Here is an 8070-nt window from a genome sequence, read left to right as displayed (position 1 = left end):
CCTCTGCACATCCACACTACCAAGAATCTTTCCATTGACTCAGTACTCTGCCTTCCTGTTATTCTTCCCAAAGTGCATCACCTCACATTTAGCTGCATTGAACTCCATTCGCCACCTCTCAGCCCAATTCTGCAGTTTACCCAAGTCCCTCTGCAACCTATAATATTCTTCCGAACTGTCCACTACTCCACTGACTTCAGTGTTGCCTGCAAATTTACTAATCCATCCACCTGTGCCTGCATCTAAGTCAGTTATAAAAATGACAAACAGCAGTGGTCCCAAAACAGATCCTTGTGGCACACCACTAGTAACTGGATTCCAAACTAAATATTTTCCATCAACCACCACTCGCTGCCTTCTTTCAGAAAGCCAGTTTCTAATCCAAACTGCTAAATCACCCTCAGTTCCATGCCTCTAATGTTCTCCATCAGCATACCATGTGGAACGTTATCAAAGGATTTACTGAAGTCCATGTATACCGCGTCAACTGCCCTGTCCTCATCTACATGCTCGGTCACCTTCTCAAAAAACTCAGTGAGGTTTGTGAGACACGAGCTGCCGTTGACGAAACCATGTTGACTATCTGAAATCAAATTGTTGCTTGCTGAGTGTGGTTTTGTCAAATCCCTACACAACTGTTGCAACATGCCCCCATTCCCATTCTCTGTCCCCTCACCATAAAGGCCATTTTCACAAAATGTATGTACTCTTCAGTAAGAAGGATGTGAATGCATTGGAGAGAGTGCAGAAGGGATTTACAGAATGGTTCCAAGGATGAGAAATCTCAGCTGCGAGGAGAGGTTGGAGATGCTGGGACTGTTCTCTTTGGAGAGAAGGAGGGGTCCTCCGCATTGTGAGAGAGTAGACAGGGAGGAAGTGTTCCGTCTCATCAAGGGATCAAGAATCCAAGGGGGTCAGATTTAAAGGGATTTGCAAAAGGAGCAAATGGGAACTGAGAAAAAGGTCTTTTCCGCAGTTAGGATAAGAATAGCATTTCCTGGAAGTGTGGTGGAGGCAGGTTCGGTTGAGACATTCAAGAGGTGTGTTATTTGGATAGAAATAATCTACAAAGGGATGGTGAAAAAAAGCAGGAGACTGGCACAAAATAATGATGCTTATTGAAGGACTGGTTCAGGCATGGTGGGCTGAATGGCCTCCTGAGCCCGAACACTGCTGTGATGCTGACATAACATACTGCAGATGTTGGAAAGCTGATTTTTAAAAATAGGTGCTGCACAACCTCAGCAGGTCTGGCAGCATCTATTTTGAGTCTGATGTGACTCTCGTAGCCCCCTGGTTTTCTGCTCCTCCGTGATTCTCATATGTCTCCTTTTGTTTCAAGGGGTGCTGAAGTTCGCTCGTATCATCAAGACCTACGAAGGTCAGGACCCTGAGATCGCCGCGATGTCCTCCAAGCTCAAGTCCATGTTTCTGCCTCCGATGACAGTCCCTCCGCACAGCACTAACATCTCCGCATCGTAGCTTGCCAGAGAGAGAGAGTGGGGGGGGCGGGGGTGGGGGGGGGTGGTTGGAGGCTCGGAGAGGGCGCTGGATCTCTGGGTCCAGAGACGCACGTGCCTTTTCCTCCTTTAAAGCAAAAAGTTTGTTTCTGTGTGGTGCCGCCGAACATGCGCTGTCTCTGGCGTGCTCAGAACATTTCTCGTCCACGGCCCCTCCACATCTACCCGTCACGTACCCCCCCCGGGTCTGCCACGTTCCTGCCCGCCCACTCGGAGCACCAGTCCCCTCCGTCTTTGTGGAAGGAGTGCCAACGTGAGGGGAATTCACTGAGGAGTGCCCCCTACAGGTGGAGCCCTCTGCCCGCCCATGGCACCTGAGCTGAGACACCTTTTCATACCCGTATCTGAGGAGGGTGCGGGAGCTGGGCAGGGCAAGTGAAAGGAAATCACTGTGCCTGGTGTTCCCCCTCCCCCTCCCCCCCAACCACCACCAGTCTGCTCGGTTCCTCGCTTTGTGTGAAACTAAGGATGTGGTTGAGCTGTGTGTTTGTAAACAGCAGCTGGGTGACCTGATGCACCTGCCCCCTCCCTCCCAGGGTAGGGTGGGCAAATTCATTCAAACTCGCAAAGTAGAGATCCCGTGGCACTGATTTTGGTACCAGAATGACTCCAAGGCTGAGTGGAGATACCCAGTTACCCTCTCTCACACTAGGCACAGCCCTGCTTGGTCCCAGTGTGGCTCTGGGACTGAGTGGAGACACCCAGTTACCCTCTCTCACACCCGGCCACAGCCCTGCTTGGTCTCAGTGTGGCCCTGGGACTGAGTGGAGATACCCTTTCTCACACTGGGCCACAGCCCTGCTTGGTCTCAGTGTGGCCCTGGGACTGAGTGGAGATACCCAGTTACCCTCTCTCACACTGGGCGACAGCCCTGCTTGGTCTCAGTGTGGCCCTGGGACTGAGTGGAGATACCCAGTTACCCTCTCTCTCACCCGGCCACAGCCCTGCTTGGTCCCAGTGTGGCCCTGGGACTGAGTGGAGATACCCAGTTACCCTCTCTCACACCCAGCCACAGCCCTGCTTGGTCTCAGTGTGGCCCTGGGACTGAGTGGAGATACCCAGTTACCCTCTCTCACACCCAGCCACAGCCCTGCTTGGTCTCAGTGTGGCCCTGGGACTGAGTGGAGATACCCAGTTACCCTCTCTCACACCCAGCCACAGCCCTGCTTGGTCCCAGTGTGGCCCTGGGACTCAGTGGAGATACCCAGTTACCCTCTCTCACACCCAGCCACAGCCCTGCTTGGTCCCAGTGTGGCCCTGGGACTGAGTGGAGATACCCAGTTACCCTCTCTCACACCTGGCCACAGCTCTTGCTTGTCTCTGGGGTGTTGGCTGGTTCTTTCTGTAATTGATTGTAAGGGACTGGGGGTCTTTGGCGGATGGTGGTGGAGTGGGGAGTTTAACACACAACCTGCACTGTGCTGTAATCTGCCACCCACTGCCCGCATCGCATCCTTTCTTGACTGTACACGGTTTCCATTTGAAACTCTGTTATCAGCTTGCCCTCTCCCGACACATGGGTGTGGGAGGAAAAGGCGCAGCGTGGTTGATTTGGAGCAGGATTGCCTCGATATTTTGTTTTCAGTTTGCATTTCGAAGGACTCTGAGCCCACAGAGACAGAGACCGCACTGGGACAGTGTGTTACGTCTGCAACTTCAAAGGCAAGCTTCATGTCCAAGCCAACCCACTGACCACAGACAGACTTCCTGCCTTTAACACTGGTGAGACCTAACTACAGTAACAGGGCATGTTTTAAAAATGCTCGTTGCTGCTGTCTACTGAGAAATGGAAAGCAGGAATGATTTAGCATCCTTCCTTCCTTGGATCTCTAGTCAGTGGCAGGAAGGACTGCGTTTTCCATCCTGGCTGCTGCACACCCTCTGACTTTGCAACTGGTGGCTGTGTTTCTATTGGAAGTGTAGCTGTTGTTGCAATACAGGAGCAAGTTCGCACGGCTATGGGAGTGATCAGGTCACCTGCTCTGGGGGATGAAAGCTGACCAGGGCACGAGGCAGTGCGGAAGTCACCCCGCGGGACGTTTCCGCTTGACCGTCTGTGAAGCAGCAACCTTCGACAGTGCGGTGCACCCTGCCCCTTGATAAAGCTGTGGCACCCATGGGGAAGGGCGAGCTAGTTAAGATGTTCGGGGTGGGGGAGGGGGCAAGGGAAGTTGCTAACACCTGCCATCGTGGGCTCTCACATAGCAATGGGGTGTGGAGTGGAAGGCAGCACGGTGGCTAAGCAGTGAGCACTGCTGCCTCATAGCACCAGGGACCCGGGTTCGATTCCAGCATCAGGCGACTGTCTGTCTGTATGCATGCCACTTGCATGTTCTCCCTGTGTCTGCATGAATCCCTGCTGGAGTGGAGTGGGCAGCCCTGACACCGACAACGTATGGCAGGTATTCGGCATCACCCCGGAGAAAGATTCTGCAGAGACTTTTTTTAAAAAAGCACCTCTCCTTTCAAGCAGAGCAACAGTCAAAACAAATTGAAACCGCTGGCCTGATGAGCGTGTCTTTTATCATCTGGTTGCTGGTGCGGTCAAGGAATAATTTTATCCTAAGCTGTCTGACAGTGGGGACGGGTTGTGCATGTTGACAGGGTTAAGTGTTTGGGTTTTTTTCTGCATTCCCCCAGGTTTGTTTGTTTTTCCCTTCCACCTTGAACTGCGGATTACTCCAAGCGACCATATCATTCCAGCTGCTCCTGTACCCGGTCCCTTCAAGTGGCTGTTTAATGCTTTTACAGAGAAAAGCGTTTCCTTTCGATTCACGGCTATAGAAGCAAGCTGGGCCTGTCCCCGTGCTCCCTCCTTCCCTCATCCTGATCCTCAGGCCCACCTTCCCTCAAAGGCTGCTCTAACTTCCCCTCCAATGCCTCTCTCTTCACTGGGACAGGTCCCACAGTGTTGCCGTCCTTGCCAGCTGCGATTGTCTGCTTTGCCACTCATTCCAGGTTGGCTATGTTCTGTCCCTGGCAGCAGGGCGACTGGGGTCTGCTACATTTAAGATGAATCTCTCTCTTTTGCAGTTTAAGATGGGGGGGGGGGGGAAAGGAGGTGCTTTCTTTGAAAATTCTAGTGTTTTTTTCAAAATACAGTCACCGGATGCTGCGGAGCAGGCAGGGGAGTTTACAGATTGCCTGGAAAGGCTGTGCTGAAAGATGTACATGATGTGACTTGCCTTGATTATGCAATTGACGGTGCTATTCAAAGACTTATTGCTCCTGTCTGTCGACATGCACGCTGCATTTTCCTTTATTAATGTAAATGTGTTTTTAAATACCTTGTCCTGTGCTGGACAGTTCCATATCACGTACAACAAAGTTGAAATAAATGTAATAAGTTTACTTGATGCCAATGGTGTCAGTTGCATTGTCCAACCACATGCTCTGCTCAAACTGCCTTTTTTTTTCTTTTTTTTTAAAAAAGGATTCATGCATTATTTGCAAAGTCAACATTCTTGATTGCGGAGGGGTTCCTGAACTTGTGGGCACACCCACAGTGCTGCTCGGGAGTTCTGGGATTTTCACCCACCGCCAGTGAAGGAATGGCAGAACATGTCCCAGGTCAGATGGTGTGAGGCTCGGAGGGGAACTTGCAAAAGTGCTGATATTCCCAAGCATGTGCTGCCCCAGTCCTTCTATGTGATCAAGGTCATGGGTTTCCAAAGTTATGGTTGGGAGACAGACATACAAACACAGACATCACTCTCTGTATAAGGTATGACTCCAACCAGTGGAGAGTTGCCCCCCACCCCACCCCCATATCCAATGATTGCTCAGATTCCCTGATAACCCAAAACGGTCGAATGCAGCCATAATGTCAAGGGCTGTCACTTTCACCCCACTTCTGGAACTCCTCTGTTTTGCCCATTTTTAAACCAAGAGCTGAGTGGCCCTGTTGGAACCCAAACTGGGCATCACTCAGCAGGCTACTGCAGAGCAGTTACTTGTCAGCATTGATGATGCCACTTCCCATCACTTGAGAGTAGACTGATGGAGCGGTAATTGGCTGGGTTGGATTTGTCAGCTTTTTTGTATACAGGGCAAACCTGGGCAAATTTCCACATTGTCTGGTAGACGCTAGTGTTGTAACTGTACTGGCTGAGCGGTTAGCACTGCTGCCTCACAGTGCCAGGGACCTGGGTTCAATTCTCGTGTTGGGCGACTGTGTGTGGCATTTGCACATTCTCCCCACATCTGTGTGGATTTCCTCCCACAGTCTAAACGTGCAGGTTAGGTAGTTTGGCCATGCTAAAACACTCATAGTGACCAGAGATGTGTCGGCATTAATTGGGATGGGATTCTTGGTGTGATGCTCTTCAGGGAGTCGTGCAGACTTGATGGGCTGAATGGCCTGCTTCCACATTATGGGGATTCCAAGAGTTGAATTGGCTGCAGACTGGTATCTGTGATTCTAGGGTTCACTGGAGGAGGCTGCGGTGGATCATTGACTCAACCTTTGTATTGAAGTGTGGTTTAACTGCTTCAACCTTGCCTTTTGTACTGATGTACTGGGTTTTGCAGGCATGGATATTTGTGGAGCCTCCTGGTCCAATGAGTTAATTGCCCACCATCATTCATGATTGGATGTGGCAGGTCTGCAGAGTGCAGATCTGATCCATTGGTTGTGGGATTGCTTGCTCTCTCTATCACTTGCTGTTTATGCTGTTTGGTAGCTTCACCAGGTTGATCCCCTGGCTTGATGCTAATGGTTGAGTGGGGGAATATACCAGACCATGAAGTTACAGATTGTGCTGGATTATAATTCTGCTGCTGTTGATGGCCCACAACGCCTCATGGATGCCCAGTCCCGAATTGCTAGGTCTATTTGAAGTCTGTCCCATTTAGCACAGTGATAGTACCACACAACATGATGTGGGTTATTCTCAATGTGAAGCTGGAACTCTGTCTCCACAAGGACTATGCGGTGGTCACTCTTACCAATAATGTCTTGGACAAATGCATCTGCAGCTGGCAGATTGGTGAGGATGAGGTAAGGTATGTTTTTCCCTCACTACCTGCTGCATACCCAGTCTATCAGCTACATCCTGTCAGACCCGAGCAGTTTGGTCTGTAGTACTGCTACTGAGCCACTGATAGTGCTGGGCATTGAAATCCCCATCCACAGGGCCCTTACTACATTCAAGTGCTGGAGTCAAGTGGTGCTGGAAAAGCACAGCAGTTCAGGCAGCATCCAAGGAGCAGGAAAATCCGACATTTCGGGCAAAAGCCCTTCATCATGAATACAGACAGAGTGCCTGAAGGGGTGGAGAGATAAATGAGAGGAGTGTGGTGTTTTGGAGAAAGTAGCATAGAATACAATAGGTGAGTGGGGGTGGGGATGAAGGTGATAGGTCAGGGAGGAGGGTGGGGGAAGGTAGCAAAGAGTACAATGGGTGGATGGGGGTGAGATGAAGGTGATAGATCAGAGAGGAGGGTGGAGTGGATAGGTGGAAAAGAAGATAGGCCGGTAGGACAGGTCATGGGGACAGTGCTGAGCTGGCAGGTTGGAACTGGGGTGAGGTGGGTGGAGGGGAAATGAGGAAACTGGTGAATTCCACATTGATGCCCTGGGGTTGAAGTGTTCCGAGGTGGAAGATGAGGCGTTCTTCCTCCAGGTGTCGGGTGGTAAGGGAGCGGCGGTGAAGGAGGCCCAGGACCTCCATGTCCTCGGCTGAGGGGGAGTTGAAATGTTGGGCCACAGGGCGGTGTGCTTGATTGGTGCGGGTGTCGCAGAGATGTTCCCTAAAGTGTTCTGCTAGGAGGCGCCCAGTCTCCCCAATGTAGAGGAGACCGCATTGGGAACAACGGATACAATAAATGATATTGGTGGATGTGCAGGTAAAACATTCAAGTGCTTGCTCCCAAGTGTTCAACATGGAGAAGTACTGATTATCAGCTGAGGAAGGATAGTACACATGGTAATCAGCAGGCGGTTTCCTTGCCCATGTTTAACCTAAAGCCATGAAACGTCAGAGGGTCCACAGTCAACGTTGAGGACTCCCAGGGTAACTCCCTCCTCACTGTATCCCACTGTGCGGCCACCTTTGCTGGGTCTGACCTGCCGATGGGACAGGACACATTGAGGGATGGTGATGGTGGTGCCTGGGACATTGTCTGTCAGGTATGATTCCGTGAGTATGACTGTGTCAGGCTGTTGCATGACCAGTCTGTCTGATGGCTTTCCCACTTTGCCCTGAGATGTTAGTAAGGTGGGTCAACAGGGCTGTTCCTGCCATTGTCTTTCCCAGTACCTGGTCAATGCAAGGTGGTGATTCCGGTTTCTTCATTGAGACTTTGTAGCGATTGGTACAAACTGAGTGGCTTGCTAGGCCATTTCAGAGAGTCTTTGACCAAGGTCACCAGTACTACTAAGGTCTTACTTATTGTCCAATATGGCTTTCATATTGGCCCCTGTGTAGCACTGAAAATGTGTTGCTGCAAAAGCGCAGCAGGTCATGCAGCATCCAAGGAGCAGGAGAATCGACGTTTCGGGCATGAGCTCTTCTTCAGGAATGGGGAAAGTGCGTCCAGCAGGCTAAGA

General features: G+C 51.0%; 1 protein-coding gene across 1 annotated transcript in view; it reads left to right on the top strand.

Moving 5' to 3' along the window:
* Positions 1–2241, top strand: part of grcc10 (gene rich cluster, C10 gene) — a 14432-nt gene extending 12191 nt beyond the window's left edge. The window contains exon 3 of the mRNA XM_043685665.1: positions 1343–2241. Within this exon, the coding sequence (XP_043541600.1) occupies positions 1343–1482 (140 nt within the window). The 3' untranslated portion in view covers positions 1483–2241. The remainder of the gene's footprint in view (positions 1–1342) is intronic.
* The last annotated feature ends 5829 nt before the right edge of the window (positions 2242–8070 follow it).

The sequence above is a fragment of the Chiloscyllium plagiosum genome, unplaced genomic scaffold (assembly GCF_004010195.1).
Source record: "Chiloscyllium plagiosum isolate BGI_BamShark_2017 unplaced genomic scaffold, ASM401019v2 scaf_4332, whole genome shotgun sequence".
Lineage (NCBI taxonomy): Eukaryota > Metazoa > Chordata > Chondrichthyes > Orectolobiformes > Hemiscylliidae > Chiloscyllium > Chiloscyllium plagiosum.
Note: the sequence above shows the minus strand (reverse complement) of the source record. Positions and strands in the feature narration are given on the sequence as shown.